We start from the raw sequence: 20023 nt of genomic DNA, 5'->3' as shown, positions 1-20023 counted from the left end.
AGGACTCTAAATCAACATTTTTTGTTTTCAATCCATGGATCTCCAGGCAAGCTGTTGACTGACAATGGCAGCCAGTTCACCAGCCAACAATTCAGAGAGTTTGCCAGACGCTGGAATTTTCCCCATGTCACCAGCATCCCTGAGTATCCACAGTCTAACGGGCTGTCCGAAGTGTAAAATAACTCGTGGAGTGCTCTCACAGGGCCAAATCTGACATATTCCTGGATTTGCTCAACTTGTGCAACATGTCCCGTGACCCTGCCTTGGGTTCACCTGCTCAACGATTATTGTCAAGGCAGACCCGTACCCTGATGTCCGTCGCAGAACAAACGTTAATCCCACTTCTGACACCATGTTGATTTAGAGTCCTTGTAATAATAAAGACCTCACGTCAAGTCAGGTTATACACTGTTTATGTAGAATAAACAGCTACAAGTTCTCACTTGAGAGTTCACTTTAGACTGATGAGTGCAGTAGACCGCGACGCTAATAAGCTAGTGAGCGTAACTACAAAAACATGACTCATAGCATGAGCCATTAATCTACAATGTTGATTTAGAGTCCTTGTGATAATAGAAACCTCACGTCAAGTCAGGTTATACACTGTTTATGTAGAATAAACAACTACAAGTTCTCACTTGAGAGTTCACTTTTGACTGACGAGTGTAGTAGACCGCGACGCTAATAAACTAGTGGGCGTAACTACAAAAACACGACTCCTAGCATGAGCCACTAATCTACAGGTTCCCAGGAACTTCAAAGACTCCACAGATGTGACTGTGGTGTTGTTGCTGGTTAGTGAGGGGAGGGGGAGTTCTCCTAAAGTCTATAATCAATTCCACTGTCTTAAGAGCATTGAGCTCCAGGTTGTTGCGATGGCACCAGGACGCCAGTTGTGACACTTCCTGTCTGTAGGCAGATTCCTCTCCATCCTGGATCAGTCCAATCAGGGTTGTATCGTTCACAAACTTGAGAAGCTTGACAGAGGAGTCAGTGGAGGTGCAGTCATTGGTGTAGAGAGGGGAGAGTACACAGCCTTGCGGTGCTCCTATGCTGAGGGTTTGGTCCGAGATATGCTTTCCCAGCCTCACATGCTGCTTCCTGTCTGTCAGGAAGCTGGTGATCCACCGACAGAGGGGTTCAGACACAGTCAACTCGGAAAGTTTGGAGTGTAGTAGCTCTGGCACAATGGTGTTGAAAGCAGAGCTAAAATCAACAAACAAAATTCTCGCATAGGTCCCCTGGCGGTCTAAGTACTGGATGATGTGTCATCCACAGACCTATTGGCCCGATATGCAAACTGCAGAGGGTCCAGCGGGGGTTTGTGATATTTTTCAGCTTGGCCAGCGCAAGCCTTTCAAGGGTCTTCATGACTACAGAGGTCAGTGCGACAGGCCTGTAGTCATTAAGACCAGTGGTTTGCATCTTGCAGTGTAGCCTCTGTATTTCTGTTCATGAAGTCTTCTGTGGACAGTGGTCATTGACAAATCTGTAAATGACCCAGCCATTCTCACAAACATGGTATAACAGAGTTTATTGAAAGACACTTACACTACACTACAGCGTGTTGCTTCAGCTATGTCGCTGGCCCTGAAGAAATGAAGTGCGCTGAGCGTTTCGACTACGCGCCTGCAGTTCTGGATCACAACAACCAGATTGTAGTAGCTGCTGAAACTATTGATGACCCTACAGTCCTACTCGCTAAGTTCAGGCAGCTGTGTGACCTTCGTGCCAACTCCATACTTGAACGTACTAAGTTTTTTTGCTCGCTACCAACGGCAAGGAGAACCTGTTGAAAATTTCATTCACTATCTAAAACACATGGCTGCATGCTGCCATTTTGGGGTTTGTGTGAGGATCTCATCCGCGACAAACTGGAAGGAGGTCTGCTTAGTGACAAGGTACAAGACGAACTGCTCCGCGATACTGAACTGACCTTGGCCCGAGCTGAGCATGCTTGCAGGTTTGCTGAACTAACTGTTTCTCACACAAAGTCTTTGGGCCCTGGGCCACATTCCTCGTACAGTGTCAATGCTACCGACACCTATCATAACCGGCGTTCACAACCCCACGCACCACCTCGACAGCCACGGAGATCTATCGAACGGTGCTCTAACTGTGATGGCTCCCACGTTCCAGGTCGCAAATTCTGCATTGCTTTCGGAAGAAATTGCCACTACTGTAAGAAGATGAATCACTTCATGAAATTCTGTCATTCATGCATAGCTCGTTCGTTCTCAAGGCAGGCTGTGCACCTGTTAAAACATGAACGTACTGATAACGAATACCAGGAGCTGGAAGCGCCCTCTCCTGATCAGCTCCCAGAGCATGAAGATAACAGTCGTAACATCAACTTGCTGATTGCTTCCACTAACAAGCAATTTGACCCTGAAGTTTCTCTGCTCGTTAACAGCAACATCACCGTTGCAAAGATCGACACTGGTGCCAAGTGCAATGTCATGTCTATCTGAATTTAAACAAATCCGTAATGCCGAACGTATTGCAAACACTTCGGCCACTTTGCAAGCCTACGGGGGAGGGGAACTGCTCCCATTTGGAGAAACTGAACTGAATTGCTGCCTGGAGTCACAAGCTCACAAACTGAAGTTTTTCATTGTCCGTGGGAATTCTGCAACTCTGCTTGGCATTAACGCATGCCAGGATTTAGGACTGGTCACCTTTGGGCCTGCTGTCCATCAAATTTCTCCCACTGAGGGCTCCACTCAGCAGATACTTTCACAATACAAAGAACTATTTGACGACAAGCTTGGGAAGCTGCCCATCAAGTACAACATCACCACTGATCCAAATGTCTTACCTGTGGTCCGAACACCACACCGTATTCCGCATGCTATGCACGACAGTATACGATGAGCTCCAGCGGATGGTGTCTCTGGGTGTCATTGCTACGGTCACCGACCCGTCTGACTGGGTTTCCACCATGGTGGTTGCAACAAAGAAGAACAAGGAAGAAATCCAAATCTGCATCAACCCCAGAGACCTAAACACAGCGATCAGACGCCCACACTACCCGTAGAGGAAGTTGCTGCTCAGAGAGGCAGTGCATCCGTGTTCTCTGTTCTGGATGCCAAAAGTTTGTTTTGGCAGATCCCACTTCTGACACCATGTATATGACCCAGTCATTCTCACAAACATGGTACAACAGAGTTTATTAAAAGGCACTTACAGTACACTACAGCATGTTTCTTCAGCTGTGTAGCGGCAAATAGACTAACAGCACAGGCTGGGTTACGATAATATGAACAGTGTAGTAGGCGGAGCTTATAATACTAAAGCACTACATTGGTTAGTGTGGAGTAACCAATCTACAAAATCCATAGTGACATTACTTCAATTTCTGAGTCACGCAGGAAAGCTCTTGATAGGTTCCAGGGCCCACTTTGAGAGAGTACCTCATGGTATTTAAAGTTATAATGGCAGAGGTTGCAGATGGAAACTGTTTTCAGTGGGTTAACAGTCAAAACACCAGAAGTGATTAACAAATATTCAGTGACGTGAGATAAATACCAATATGCAACAAGTGGCAGGGTCTGGAATGTAAGATCAGCAATGAGAGTGTAGGCAAATTTAATTGCTGAGTGAAGTACTTCAAAATAAAATTTCAGATAATAGGGAGAAGGCCAAAGAGTAGCTCTGGCTGGATGGTATCTGCATAGTACAAGCATACACATGTAGGGTTGAATGGCTTCATTCCATGCTTCAACTTTCATGTAATTCTGTGAAGTGCAGGGCAATGTGTAATCCAAGCAGCGAGTATGAAGCAAGCTTCAGACAATAAAATCTGAGCTAACTACTTGAAACTTGTGGCAAGTCCATTTGAAATGTGAGATTATTTTAGTTTATTAAAGGACACTAAAACTCTTTTATTTGATTACAGGCACTACATTGTATTAACAGCAAGTGCATCCACTGAAGATCATCACTTAGAATGGTAAATATTCTGTTAATGTACACAAGGATTTGTTAGCAGTTGACTATTAAATTTAAATATTTTCTCTTTTTTAGGGTTGGACTTGTTGAGTCTAAAATTCGTGTACTTGTTGGAAATCTTGAGCGAAACGATTACATCATTCTTGCCCATGTAAATCCTCAATCATTTCCTGGCTTAAAGGAACAACTTAACCTGTAAGTTTTGGTGTTTAACTTTTTTTTTAATTGCTTCATGGCATAAAGATGTTACATTTGTCATAGTCATAGAGCATGGAAGCAGGGCCAACTTGTCCATGCTGACTAAGATGTTCCATGTATGTTAGTTCCACTTGCCTGTGTTTGGCCCATATCTCCCTAAGCCTTTCATATTCATATATACCTGAACAAATGTCTTACAAATGTTGTTATAGTATTTATCTCAACTTCCTTCCCAGGCAACTCATTCCGTATGCCTTCCTCTCTGGATCCTCTCCGTGGGAAAGGTTTCCTGTCTAGTTCCTATTAAACCATTCCCTGCTCACCTTAAACCTGTGTCTTCTGATTCTTGATTCCTCTTCTCTGGGTAAAATACTGCATTCACTCTGTCTATTCCCATCATGAATTTGTACATCTCTATAAGATCAACCCTCAGCTTCCTACACTCCAAGTCCTAACCTCTCCCTATAGCTCGGGCCCTCTAGTCTTGGCAATATCAAGTTTTCTCTGCACGCTTTCCAGCTTAATGATATCCTTTGCATACCAGGGTGACCAAAATGAACACAATACTCCGAATGTAGACACAAAGTGATGAAGTAACATGGTGGATCTGGCAGCATCTCTGGCTAACGTGGAGAGGTGACATTTCATGTTGGGATCATTTTTTAGTGTGAAATGTCGCTTATCTATGTTCCCCCAAGGTGCTGCCAGACCCGCTGTGTTCCAGCACTTTTTTTTGTAAACCAGCACCCGCAGTTCTTGTGACTCTACAATACTCCAAATATGGCCTCACCAATCTCTTGTACAACTGTAACATAATATCCCGACTTTTATACTCAATGGATGAAGGCCAATGTACCGAAAGCCTTCTTGAATATCCGATCTACCTGTGACACCACTTTCAGGAAACTATGTGTCTATCCTCCTAGATTCTTCTGCTGTACAACACTCCCCAGGGCCCTACCATTTACTGTGAAGGTTCTTCCCTGGCTTGACTTTCCAAAATGCAATACGTGGCACTTATTTACACTAAACTCCATTAGCCATTCATTAGCCCACTTGACTTGCCCAGCCGATCAAATCCTGGTATAATTTCCACTGTCACCAACTTCAGTGTCATCTCCAAACTTACTATCTTCTCATCCAAAGCATTGATATAAACCACAAACAGTAATGGGCCCACCACCGCTAGTCACAGCCCTCCATCATCATCCTCTGCTTCCTTCCATGAAGCTAATTCTGTATCCAATTGGCGAGCTTTTGCTGGATCCCATGCTTCCTTTCCATGCGGAAGTGTACCAAATGTCTTTTTAGTTTATTGTCACGTGTACTGAGGTACAGTGAAAAGCTTTTACGTGCTAACCAGTCAGCGGTAAAACAATACATGATTACTAACGCGCCATTCACAGTGTACTGAGGCATGATAAGGGAATAACATTTTGTGCAAGATGTTTCACTGAAGTCCATGCAGACAACGTCTAAGCCTTTGCCCTTGTCAACCATTTTGATTATCACTTCAAAAAAACTCAATTAGATTTCTAAGACAGGATCTCCCATGTACAAAACCATGCAGAGTATACCGAATCAGCCCCTTTCCATCCAAGTGTATATTTACCTTATCCCGCAGAATCCTCTTCTGTAACTAGCCTACCAAGATGTTAAGCTCACTGGTCTATAGTAGCTTGGCTTTTCCTTGCAGCCCATCTTCAATAGAAGCACAGCTTTAGCCAGCCTTCTGCCACCACACCCATGTATAATGATGATTCATATATCTCAGCCAGCAATTTTGTGTCTCGTTTCCTGGTTTGGGTATATCTGATCAGGCCCAGGAGGTTTATCTACCTTCATACATCTCACGATGTCCAGCACAACCTAAACGATAATACAGACTGTCATCAAGACATCTCCATTAACTATTCCAAGTTCCCCAGTCTTCATGTCCTTCTCTATGGTAAAAACAGAAGAGAAGTATATTAGTTTAATCCAGTTTTGTAGTGTTCTGACACACCCAGCACAATTATCCTATGATATGTAAAGGTAGAACTATAACCGGTTGGTTTGATATTTTGTCAAATGTTGGAATGCATCATTTAATACTTACAAACTAATTTTAAACCTAATGTGATTCGAAAGTTTTGTGAAAAATTGTGTGAAGGGAAATTAAAATAAACTTGCATTTCAATGCTGCATGTTCCGAATCCGATGTTCTACAGCGAATGTAACCAGTGGATGTAATATGTCTGGATCTTAAGAAGGTATTTGACTGGTACCACACAAATTTGCAGGAAAGACCTTGAATAGGTGGAGATAACAAATCAGCATACATAGAGGTCAGAAAAACATAATTTTGGATTGTAGCTTGAGGTGCCACAGCTTTTCATTCTGAGATTTTGAGTACTTGCTGTTTGCATTGGACAATCCCTTGCCAGAGGCAGACAAGAATCAAATGTAAAGCTGTGTCAGCAAGTTAGGAACTTGCATGTTTGTTTGGGAATCCTAATTATTTTGGCACTTGAGCTGAGAATTATGGGCAGTTTGCGCAGAACTCTCATATATCCCAGATATTTCTAGTCTAATAACTAGGATGAAAAAGTTATTTCTAAGTTTTCTGAAGTACAAATCCCCTTGGGAATATGAGCGGAGAGAAGAATGCAAGACTCTGGGAGAACTGTGCCTCTGGTTTCTGTATTGAAAGATGCCTAACCGTGCCATGGAGTTGACTCGGTATAGATTAAAGCGGTTGATTCTTCAGATGAGTGATTATGATTGACAATACTCACTGATTAACAGGGTAGTGCTGAGAGACTATGAATAGTTGGAGACTCCAGGGTAGTGGATTGGTCATTGGGCAGCGATTGTAAATCATTGGATTCCGTGCCTCACCAGAGGGTTGGGGCTGTGTTGCGTATATTTTTGTGACTGACATTGATGATTTTGGGCATGAAAACTGAACAATAAAAATATGCAAGTTTGTTTTAATAAGACAAAGATAGTGTTCAGAATAGACATGCTGGGTCTGTTGAGACTTATTGGAACATTGTTGGAGTGGTAAGAGTCTAGACACACTGAAAGAACAAATTCTAACGCTGGGGAGGGTCACAGATACAAAGAACATTCATAAAAGATAATGAAACCTTCACTGTTTGTCTCCATTGAATACTAAAAGCTCTTGGTCTGACTCATTGGAGGTATGCCTTCATTTTTGAATACCTTGGAAGTATGCAGCATAGATGCACTAAAACTTATGTGACAAAAGTGTTGATAGCTGATTATATAAATTTATTCTGAATTCTCCAATTTAGACCATTGAGATTGGGGCAGTCAGATGACCTATAAATTAAGTAGAATAGATCAACCAGGATCTTGCATAATGGTGGAAGCGGCTTGAGGGATTGAATGACCTTCTCTTCCAGTATGCTTCGTGTCACTATATTGTAAAAACAAACCCATGATGTTGTGTTTAATGATAGTTATTGGTATGTATTCACTGTGATCAAATAACTTCTAAAGCATTTTGTGTGTTATTTTTTCTTTTTTAGGGATAATTATGTGACCATCTGGTTTATTGGGATTATTTTTAAGAAGGTGGAAAATGCAGAAAGTGTAAACATTGATCTGACGCAAGATATTCAGTTGTTCACTGACACAGGTAAGCAAATGATTTATTTTGCTCATCTCAGCATTTTCACTGCATAGATACTATAAGTTCTACAATGAAAAATAATATTGTTACATCTTCCCTTTCTATTAGTTTACCTAAAAAGTTCAGCAAGTAGGTCTGTGGCAACTTTGCCAAAAGTTGTGTGGCCTAATTTTAAACCAAAAGTTGAAGCTTTGATTTGGCAATTTCTTCTAACTCAATGTTGACCACGTGGAGTTTCTAGTTATAGAAACTTGCAATTCGCTGTCCACTTAGTCTTCACACAAATTGTTACTGTCATTTGACATTGTATTCTGCATCCTTCTTCAATATAATAATTCACATTTTTGGGATGTTTTCAAATTTTCATATTCTCTATATTTTTTTTATTTTAATTTATCATCTTGTCCAAAAAAGTAATCTGTTCCTTGGATCGTTTTGTGGTACTCTAGCTTATCTATGTCTAGGAAAGAACTGCAGATGCTAGTTTAAATAGAAGGTAGACAAAAAATGCTGGAGTAACTCACCGGGACAGGCAGCATCTCTGGAGAGAAGGAATCATCAGAGATGCTACTTGTCCTGCTGAGTTACTCCAGCATTTTGTGTCTATCTTCCAACTTATCTATTCTGCAATTTTTCAATGTCATTTCATCCATGCCTTTTAAAAGGTGCTATTAATCACATTTCTTGAGCAACCTTCTAAAATGTTGTGTACACAATAGTAGCATTTAGTTGAACAACATTCCTCTACATCAGTGAATGTTCGTAGGGTAGGCATTTACAATCTATTGATTTTTGTCACACTTTATCATTCCACTTCTTATCACGTATGCTTGTCAACCTATTTTATCCGGCTTCCTATTTGGTGGTTTTACCTTCCAGATGCCCCATTTATTAGGATACAACTATGTCCCCATGCTAGCGTAGAGAAAGTAAAACTTTCAGCTTGTGCTAAGTCTCTGCTGCTAGGGCAATTTGTGACATCATGTATTCCAGAGCAGTTTAGTTTAAAAAGCACTTAAATTATGGTTATAGCCGTTGGAGAACTAAGTAGACACTTGTAGATCTTCTGAAGTGAATCAGTAATTGGTAACACTGAGCTGTAGATGAAAGGTTTATTTTACTTTTCCTTCATCAAAACTTTGTTACATTGCTCTTGATCTTGAATCAGGATATTTATTTTGTCATTTGCTCCTCATGAGATTATTTTGAAGGATGGTAAATGTGTCAAAGTATAATTTTAGATGTAAAAACAAAGTGATAAAGTATCTTATTTTATATCTAAAATTATAAGATACTTTATCACAACGCATCTAGTAAGCGTGCATGTCATCTTAATCCTAGACTTGACTATTATTCATGAATTAAAATTTTCAGTCAGTAAAACACTGAAATATCTAATTGCTTTTTAGATGTAGGAAACATGAAAATCTTGCTTTTAAGAGTGTGATGGTGAGAGTTCAAAGCGTGTTCCTGATAAAGGGAAGGGTAAGGCAGGCGGGCATGAGAAAGACTGGATCATGAGAGCGATTGAGATTTTGGTCAGGAAAAAGGAGGCATGTGCATGGTATAAGCAGCTGGAATTGAGAGAATCCCTGGAGACGTTTAGGAGACTGAGGAGCATACTTAAGAAGGAAATCGGGATGACAAAAAAGGAGGCAAGAGATAGTTCTGAAAAATAATATTAAGAAGAATGCAAGGTATGTTATAATTACAGTAAAGAGAAGAGGATAACCGAGATAATAGGGCCCATTAGAAACCAAAGCAGTCATTTCTGTGAGGAGTTGCAAGAGAACGAGCAAGGTACGGAAAGAGTATTTCCCCTACGTTTACTGTGGAGAAAGACAAAGACTAATCAGAGGCTGATTAGGAATAGTCAACCTGGTTTTGCACGTGAAGAGAATGTGTTGCATGAACTGGAGTAGAAGTAACCAAGAAGGTTGACAAGGACAAGACCCGAGACGTTTTCTACATGGACTTCCGCAAGGCTTTTGAGGTTCTGCATGATGGGCTACTCTGGAAGGTTGGATTGTATGGAGAGCTAACGGCGTGAATACAAAATTGATTTTGTGGAAGGAAGCATGGTGTTTGTGGTGGGTGATGGTGTTTTTGGACTGGAGGATTGGGACTAGTGGGGTGGCTCGGTGCTGGGTCCATTGCTGTTTGTGATTTATATTAATGATGTAGATGAAATGTGCAAGGCATTATTAGTAAGTTTGCAGATGTCACTAAAGCTGGTGGTATAGACACTGAAGGGGGTTAGCAAAAATTACAGCAGGATGTTAATCAGCTGGGCAAAATGTAAGAACTTTTTTTTCTAACGTAAATACTGATTCGGTTCTATTCTGTTTCTGTTGTTTTGCACAATCCGCAGGCATTGCCACTCTCATTTCACTGCATATCTTGTATGTGATAAATAAAGTTGACTTGACTTGCAGAGGCTGGTTTAAATCGACGGTAGACACAAATGCTGGAGTAACTCAGCGGGTGGGCTGAAGAATGCCTAATGGAGTTCAGTGCCGATAAGTGTGAGGTGTTGCATTTAGGGAAGCCAAACCACAGCACGACCTTCACAGAGAATGGTAGGTCCTGGGGTGTGTAGTGGAGCATAGGGATCTCAGAGTACAGGTGCACAGTTCCCTGAAAGTGGTGTCACAAATAGGGTGGTAGAGAAGGCTTTTTGGAACACCAGCCTTATTCACCAGTCAGGTGTTAATGAGTGATGTTGGGACATTTTACAGTTTTGGTCATCCTGCTATGGGAAGGATGTCATCGAGCTGGCAAGATGGTAGAGAAGATTTATGAGGATGTTGCCAGGATTCAGGTGCCTGAACTATAGGGAAAGGTTAGACAGACAGAGAGGTTAGAGCACAGGAAGCCAAGAGATTATCTCATAGTGTTGTATAAAATCATGAAGGAAATTGATAGGATGAATGCACAGTTATTTACTCAGGGTACGGGAATCAAGAATCAGATGACCTCAGTTTAAAGTGAGAGGGGAAAGAATTAATAGGAACCTGAGCAGCAACTTTTTCACTGAGGATGGTGAGTATATCGAATGAGCTGCTGTAGGAGGTAGTTAAAGTAGGTACAATAATAACATTTAAAAGACACTTGGATAGATACATGGATACGATAAAATTAGACACATGGACTAAATGTGGGCAAATCGGACTAGCTTGGTCGTCGTGGATAGGTTGGGCCGACATCCTGTTTCTCTGCTCCGGCTTCTCCACTTATATGACTCTGACTCATTGTAACCAAAAGTCTTTGTTTGACACAGTAAATACAGTACATTACAGCACAAGATCATCCTTTATGAGGATTAATCACCATTTTAAATGCTTGTTAGAAACTGTTATGGTTATATTATTCTTTACAGTTTCTTTCAACTATCTAAATTTGGTGGTGTACTCTGCCCAGGTCTTGAGGAGCCAAAATCTAGAATTTTTGCGGCAGGGCAGAATAGCTTCAATAAGGATGAACTATCGTGGTATCAGCCTGGCTAGATTCAAGCTTCTTCAGTTTTACATTCCCTCCTTCGCTTTTCAATAGAATTCCATATTTTAACAAATTCCATCGGTGCCTCTAACACCTGTTTTCTTTCTTAATATAGTTTAGTTATCCTGTTAAATTTTACTTTTAACATGAAACTTGACAGGCAACAGTTCTTTCATGTGAAGATAGCGTCTTTAAGTGCTCATGCATACCTTAGATTTCATCCTAATTTAAAATTTTTGTTTTCCATTTGCAAAACGAAAAATACTTTTGTACATGTTGGACAAAATGGGACAAGCATTTTCAACACTGGAAGATAATGCTGTAATTAAAAGATAATTGCCACAAAAGACTCACATGACATAGCTGAACTTTTTTTTGAGGTTTTTGATGAAATATTCTTTTTCATTTATTAGTATAAATGTTCAATTTCAATATTCGTACTAAAACCGCTTGTAGTCTGGCGGCATATAATGGATTATACTGCTGATAATTTGGGAAAATAGTTCTGATTGTTGAAGATACCAGAAAGATGGGTACCAGTTGTAGATTGCTTATGCCAAAATAAATGTTTCATTTTTGGAATAAAGAATGCAATAGCTCAAACAGGAATTAATTTCCTCTGGACAAGAATTGCCTAACTTTCTTTTGGAATTGTATATTCATTCCCACTGGACAGTGAGATCTTCCCAACCTTTTCATGGGCTCATTCAATTTATGTTATTGACTTTATCCAGCCATAAGACTATTATAGGATGGAAGGTCCCAACTTGATCCATCAGGTTCTTGTTGGCTCTCTGCAAGAGTATTCCAGTCAGTCTTGCTCTCTGATACTGGAAATGGTTTTATTTCCTTCAAAAGATTTCACCAATATATTTTTTGATAATGATGATTGACTCCTTCCCACAGAAATGCTTTGCTCCAGGTCACCCTGATTTTTAAATTTTTTTTTTAATTGTAAATTTATGTGCTCTAGCCTCTGATCCTTGTACCAATGCGAACAAATTTAGACCCTTTGTGACTTTAAAACGTCAAACTTCTTCTTCTGAATGGAGAAGCTGGGATTGTTCAATTTATAACAAAACTCCGCTCATGGGATTAATGTACTCAACCTTTTCTATGTCCTTTCTGTGGCCTTCATGCTTTCACTAGTGCAATAACCAAATACAATATTTCTCTCTAGAGGTCTGGTTTAGGCAACCAGCTGGTAGTGCTGCTGCCTCACACTAGCAGAGAACTAGGTTTGATTCTAACCTTGAATGCTGTCTGTGTGGAATTTGCACGTTCTCCTTGTCACCACGTGGGTTTTTCCAGGTGCTCCAGTTTCCGACAACGTTCCAATCCTGTGCAACTTTGTAGGTTAATTGCCCCTTGTGTGGAGGGAGTGGATGCGTGAGTGGGATAACATAAAACTGACGTTTATAACGCACATTATTATTCTCCCTCAGTAGATATCGGAGCTATTTTGCAACAAATTAAGTGCAACAAAAATCTGGTTTAAAAAAAAAATGTCATTAGTATGCTGAAGACACAAGATCTGATTCAAAGACTAATGGCAGAAATCATGTTCAAATAGTGCAAGGTGCAGTGATTTGTATTTCCATGCATTGGACATTGCGGCTTTTTGATCTTTATTGCATCTTTATGCTGGCAGATTCTAGTGTATGTTTGCCTCTCTTTGGTTAAATTTTAAAGTCATCCCTTCACTTGAAAACAACAATGACTTGGTTTTCCAGTTTTCAAATGAACAAGCTGGTACTTTTATCCCAATATTGATTAAATAAATAGGATATTGGAAACCTCAATAGTGTCATCTGCAAATTTATAAATGGAGTTAGAGCAGAATTGGCCCCACACTCATGAGTGCATAGGGCCAAATGCCAGATTTCCTACATCTAAATCTTAACTTTCATGGAGTGAAGACTGGTCAAGTTACTGTGATAAATGCAGTCGTTGGTCACTTCATGAAATACTATTGGAGTCGAGCTTCAAACACTAGGACGTTAAATAAACTAATGTGACTTACAGCAGCAAACAGTGTGCTATAGCTTGTGTAAAACACTACAGATGGCAAAGAACACCTGTTAACCAGTCTATCATCTAAATCCCCCACCCAGTTAGTTTGAAGTTTGTAAGCAATGACAGACTTGCAAAACATTACTATGAAACATCCATAAAGCAAAGCACACTGTTTACTTGAAGCATTTCTACAAAATTTGTTTAGAGATAGTGTGGAAACAGGCCGTTCAGTCGACTCCCAACCAGCGATACCTGCACATTAACACTACCTTACACACACTATGGACAATTTTACATTTATACCAAGCCAATTAACCTACAAACCTGTGCGTCTTTGGAGTGTGGGAGGAAACTGGAGCACCCGGAGAAAACCCATGCAGGTCATGGGGAGAACGTACAAAGTCTGTACAGACAGCACTGGTAGTCGGGATCGAACCCGGGTCTCTGCCATTCGAAGACAATAGCTCTGCCACCATGCCACCCGTAAAATCTAATACTGTTCCATCCACACGTGGCACAAATCCAATCTGAATTACATTGAGTTTTCTCAATTGTCAGCAAGGTGATGACACGTGCTATCAAGTAAAATTTATCTTCCGAAAAGCCACTTGAAAGATGTTTAGAAAGGTTCTATCGATGTTCTCTAAACCATATTACAGCCATTTTCGTAAAGTAAATGAATAATTCCAGGGACAGGAGGAGTGACTGCTCTTAATATCAAGGCAGCACTCGACTGAATGTAAAATAAGCTTCATGAAGCTGATCTATGGGAACCGAGAGAAATGTTCAACTGGCTGAAATTGTGCCGAGCAGGTAGGAGGATGGTTGTGGTAGTTAGAAATCAACTATCTAGGCTATAGGCAGACAAAAGTGCTGGAGAAACTCAGTGGGTGCAGCAGCATCTATGGAGCGAAGGAAAAAAAAAACCTAGGCTATAGCCCATTTCTGCAGATAGTCTTCAGACTATTGTCCCAGTTGAAAGTCAACCAGCTTCAGCAGTAAGATTCCTCTGTCAGAAAGCCATAAATGAGGACATTTATTGATGACCGTTCATTTCTATTTGCAACTACTTGAATGAGTGGCAAAAAATAGGCACTCTGCTAGAATCTAGATACCATTCAAACATGAGCTGATCTGTGTCAGATAAGTTGCATCAGGAAATGGCAATGAAACAACTAACTTGTTATTGGGGTGAGTGGAAATGTTACTGCATTAATTGTACAGTTTCATCTTGTGTGCAGGTCAAAATATATTCTGGGGCTAATGACTCTGTCAATGTCAATATAGTTATGAACTTTGGAGTATCACTGATGGATGAACATTTCAATATTTTGGAAGTATTTACTATATTCAAATTAATAAGCTATCATCAGATTCTAAGATAGACAAAAATGCTGGAGAAACTCAGTGGGTGAGGCAGTATCTATGGAGCAAAGGAATAGGTGACGGTTTGGGTTGAAACCCTTCTTTAGATTCTAATAGCTGTATATCTAACTCCCAACAGTCGAGATGCAGACTCTCTTGCATTTTATAATATTTTCAAAGTTACAGTTTATATATTGAACAAACTGGGAATCTATTGATAGTTTACCAAACACTGGTTTCATTTTGCTGTTATGTGTTGCTTTTTACTTCCCTTTCATGTTTCATTATAAATTGTGATGTAATTATTTTGAAGAGTCATTTTATATTTGCTAATAAACGAGATTGTTCATTACCTTGCATCACGAAACAGTGGACATTAAAATCTGCAGTATAATACTTAATTTCGTAAACTGAAATCTATACAAGGAGCAATGTAGTAAGTATCAATTAAACTCTACAAACTACAGTTGCCCTTTTTTTATTTATGAGATATCCTTGCTCTAGCCTGGGAACAGTTCTGGTTTATTTATATTACAGTGTACAGACAAGCAAACAATATTAACATGCTAAAGGAAAAAATGAGAATAGAAGCGACGCATGTTAAAAAGAAGCAGCTTCATCAATATTTGCCAGCTGAATTTCTACAGAAGAAAAAGAAGGTAATTGTGGAAAATTGCAGTGAATTCATTTGACCCTTTGCTACAAGCGGATTTTTATTTATTTATTTCTTTTAAACATATTTTATTTGTCTTCCAGCAAAGCATACCTGACATTAATCGAAACTCTACTGGAAGTGCCGGTAATCTAAATCGTACCTCTTTGGAAGGGAATACTTTGGATAGTTCAAGAGACACCGATGTTGGCACTCCATTTAGCTCTCCTGTTGAGTTGCAACAGTCTTCCAAACCAAATACTCCAGGAACGGGGGACTTGCAGGAGTATGTAAAACATGATGTCAGACTTGCTCTACTAGCATTCTATGTTGTGTGGCGATCAAAATTAAACTTTTCTGTTTCTTCATTAGAAACAATGTTTCACCAGAGAAAACACAAGCCTCAGATGTATCCAAACTAACGACTGATGAAAGTGCTTCACCAGAAACCCAGTTTTGCCAAGGGAAATCCATACCTGTTATTGGCGCAAGTATGTGAAAACAGTTTTTGAAAGTTAATTTTCAGGGTTATTCTTTTACTTCACAATCATAATTTGCCTTTTTTGTTCCTTGTAGAGAATGATGTGGTTTCCACTGCAAATCCTCCCTCTTCTCAGGCAGTCTGTACCATTCCCACTGTTGTTGGACGCAGTGTAATTCCTCGTTTAACATCTTCATGTAACCAGCCACTGCCAAATGGGACCAAACTAAATCGTAGTCCAAACAGCTCAATTTCAAAAAGATCTCATTCTCCTACGTTAGAAGAATCTCCAAAACGGGTTAAAGACATCCAATTGGTAAATACTTTAAGATTTATCAATGTTTCAATCTTTGGTACAAGTATTAATTGTTTTATAAATAACTACTAAGGGAGAAATTATTATTCATTTCCACCTAGTAATACTGAAACACTATATTTATTGGGACCCATCCTCCTTGGAATTGCCCTTGGTATCAACACACACGGGATTACCATGCACTTTTTTAATCTAGTACTTTTGTGGTATTTAAGTATTCTGGATTATTAATATCTTGTTTTCCTTTCCTGTCCATGTAGATATGTGCTATTGAGCCAAATAATTCTGCATTCAATCAACCTCATTCATCAAATGAAGTGGATGGACAGAAATGTCAGAAAGATGGACAGGTAGTGGTAACTACAGCTGAGGTTAACCACATTTCTCACTGGCTAATTAAAAAAATAATTCACTTGCATCTACAAATGAATAATTTTATCTATGAGACGTGTGTAATTGACAGTATATGTATCCATTTATTAATTTTGTGTGCAAGTGTCAAATTTTCAGCCAGCTTTTTTTATCCTAGAAACATTGTGGTTAATTATCAGTTTTGCATACTTAACAAATATGGCACACGCCTGGAAGAAGTATGAGAACGTACAGTAGCTTTACAAGTGTTGTCTTCTGCACGAAAGGCAGTGTAGATGATACACTTCTGATTTTACAATCAGCATTGGATTTTGTGCAAATGCAAAACACCAGTGTTTAAGGCCATAAATGTTTGAACACTGCTTAGAAATTAATATTTTACTTAGTGTGACATTTATAGTAATAATATTAACAGGAATTAGATGGCATTTACATGCACTTTTTTTCTTTGCCACTTTTTTTCCCTATGGGGAAGTGTGTGTGCTGGTGGAGCACTTCACCACGCACCACACTCTGACTGGTTGAAAACCGATATGAAATACCTCAAATAGCTGGAGCACCCAGAGTAAATCAGTAAATCAGTAGATATTCAGCTTCTTTAAAATGTCTAGTTTAACTATTTGCCAATTTGAGCATTAGTATTAAGATTATGAATGCATTCATTAAAAATTTTTTTTTTTTAAATGAGCATAAAGGGCCTGTCCCATTTACACAATGTTTTTCGGCGACTGCCGGCACCTGTCATAGTTGCAGCAGGTCGGCGAAATATTTTAACGTGTTGAAATTCCAGCGGCGACCACAAAAAGGTACGACTCTTTGGGTGACTACTTAAGACCATACAGGCGTCACCCCCGCGACATGTTGCCGAAAAAAATTGCGTAAGTGGGACAGGCCCTTTAACTTGCACATTTGGTTCGATGTGTTTATATTGGGGATTTGATTATGACACTTCACCCATGTGTGTTTGTGTGAAATGTATTTTGCTTCAATTGATTAAACTGTTATCTGTATGTAACAGGACAACCACGAAGATGTGAAATCCATGCCCATTCCAACAATTGACACAAGATCACAGGTACTACCTATTAAACCTCTTTCTTCACAGGAACAATGATACTACAAGTAAGGTCTCCATTCAAATAATTATGGATTCTTAAGGATACTATAATTTGTATTAAAATTAAAACACCTTGTAACTCTAGAATTAATCTTTTAAGTACAGTGTAACATGTTTCTTTCCATCCTTGTTTTTGGTGCTACTTTTCTTGCAGAGACTACCCAGCAAGGAACTGCCAGACGCATCTTCTCCGGTCCCCACAAGTAGCATACGAGTGATAAAAAATTCCATCAGACTAACACTTAATCGGTAACAACACTGTCTTGTCAGGTAAATTTAATTCTTGAACCATTCTAGCATAGCAGTTGAATTTTGTTAACAGATAACCTGAAATGAAAATGGAAAACTGCTCTGTAATTATTACCCTAACTTGGTGATGAAGCCAAAAACTGGGTTGGCCGAGGCTACTCTACTATATCTTGCAGAACAGATACGTTGGAAAACCAGAATTATATTTTGGTTTTGTACTTCATGGCATTTATGTACTAATTTGTCTCCGCTGGTTAACCAATGTACATGAACCTGAGGCCTTAAAAGAGACGGGGCGGAAGAAAAATCGAAGCCTTAAATGGATGAAATAGTTTCTGGCCTCCTAGACCAGCCAGTGTCTCTGGACACCTATCTCTTTGATGCCCTGAATTATGCATTGCATTCTATGTGTGTAAATACTTGTGAATGGCCTTTTATTGAAAAATCAGTATTGCATTGACACTCTTCATAAGGCTGAAGTGTAATTTTAATAACTGTAAAATTAAAAAAAATCTTGTCCTGTGATGTATTTTTGTTTCTCCTGTGCCCTCCCCACTTCCTAAGACCCTATCCCTTTGAAACATTGATCCATGTTTTATGTATATAACAAAAAAAACAAAAAATAGTAGCTTCTTTTAGTTAACTGGTATTGGGTTTTGTTAAAATCTTTAGAGTTGCAAAATTGCATCACTTCAGGAAACAATTTACAGATAACTGTTTTGGATTACTTCTGTATGCTAGTCGCTGTTTCAGTGGCGACCACTGGCCGATGACAAGTCTGCTGATTTCTAGTGTATGTGTATTTAGCACTGCATTTAAATTGTCCAAAACAGAATGAAAAATTTAGTAATTGCCTAAAAATGTCTGCTTTTTCTGCTGTAACTCTCATTGTCATTGTGATAAACATTTTACAATGCATTCAGTTGATTCTGTTTTGTAGGCCTAAAATCCATATGTATTTGAAAGAATTATTTTTGTATCTACTATATTAAAAGTAAAAAAGAAACATTTTAAAGTATGTTTTAGTGTATTGCTAATTTAGTACTAACCCAAACATTATCGAGAGTTAGCCTGGAAATTTTGGCCCAGACTCTTATTAACATTGCTTTTATATTATGACAATTCTGTTCTTAAATTATTTTCATACATTAGCATGCAACCCAACATGTAGGGTACAAATTAGAAATCTGGTTTGAGTCCGAATGAGATAAGAGAACTAAATGTGAGTGTTGACTCAGTCAAATCTCAAATGATGTAGCAAAGCATTGTTCATGTAGAAACTGCTACATTTAATTAATCGAGCAAACTTAATCCAAACTTCTGGGGATGCAAAATGTTTCATGTGCTATGCAACATACTGTATTTGTGAAATTAATCTGGTCATGTTTTAAGATTAGAGTAAATATTTTTATATGACATTTAGTCAAAATAAATATTTATCTCTAACATACAAGATTAAAGGTGTTTTATCCTTGAAGGGAGAGTACAATACTACTTAAAGGTTCCAGCACATAGAGCATGACTTCAGTTACACTAAATTGGAGTAAGAATTGGTGTGAAAACCAATACTCCAAAAAAATAAAATACTCTAAATGTGGCCTCACTCCAACATGTTGTACATAATGCAACATAATGTCCCATCAACTTTTCTCAATACCCTGACTAATTAAGACCAATATACCAAGAGCACCTTGTCTACCCTTAACACCATTTTTAGGAAACTACATAAATATAAAAAGCTCTGCCCTAGAGCACTCTCCAGGGCCCTACCGACCACTGAGAATCCAGCCCTGGTTTGACTTCCCAAAATACAACAACTTGCACCTATCTGCAATAAACTCCATTAGCCATTCCTCAGCCCATTTTCCCAGTTGATCAAGATCCTATTTTTTGATAACCATCTTCACGATCTACAATACCACCCATTTTAGTGTCATCTGCAAATTTACTAATCATACCTTGTGCATTCTCAAGTTAGCATTGATATAAACCACAAACAGCAATGGGCTCAGCATCTATGCCTAAGACAGACCACTAGTCACCCTCTGCTTCCTTTCATGGGGCCAATTCTCTCACCAGTCTGCTAGCTCTCCCTGAATCCCATGCGATCTGACCTAGAGCAAAAACATACAGGTTTGTAGGTTGATTAGTGTAAGAAGGAACAGCAG

At 39.3% G+C, this 20023-nt stretch overlaps 1 protein-coding gene across 2 annotated transcripts in view; it reads left to right on the top strand.

Moving 5' to 3' along the window:
- papolg (poly(A) polymerase gamma) overlaps positions 1-18870 on the top strand; it is a 44296-nt gene extending 25426 nt beyond the window's left edge. The window contains exons 14-23 of one of the 2 annotated variants that reach the window (XM_033025161.1): positions 3899-3952; positions 4027-4146; positions 7686-7795; positions 15206-15327; positions 15425-15606; positions 15693-15811; positions 15897-16117; positions 16378-16467; positions 17508-17564; positions 17761-18870. In XM_033025161.1, coding sequence (XP_032881052.1) covers positions 3899-3952; positions 4027-4146; positions 7686-7795; positions 15206-15327; positions 15425-15606; positions 15693-15811; positions 15897-16117; positions 16378-16467; positions 17508-17564; positions 17761-17859 — 1174 coding nt within the window. In that variant the 3' untranslated portion in view covers positions 17860-18870. The remainder of the gene's footprint in view (positions 1-3898; positions 3953-4026; positions 4147-7685; positions 7796-15205; positions 15328-15424; positions 15607-15692; positions 15812-15896; positions 16118-16377; positions 16468-17507; positions 17565-17760) is intronic. The other variant, XM_033025162.1, reaches the window with a different exon arrangement.
- The last annotated feature ends 1153 nt before the right edge of the window (positions 18871-20023 follow it).

The sequence above is a fragment of the Amblyraja radiata genome, chromosome 8, assembly GCF_010909765.2.
Source record: "Amblyraja radiata isolate CabotCenter1 chromosome 8, sAmbRad1.1.pri, whole genome shotgun sequence".
Lineage (NCBI taxonomy): Eukaryota > Metazoa > Chordata > Chondrichthyes > Rajiformes > Rajidae > Amblyraja > Amblyraja radiata.
This window is presented reverse-complemented; position numbering and strand designations above follow the sequence as displayed.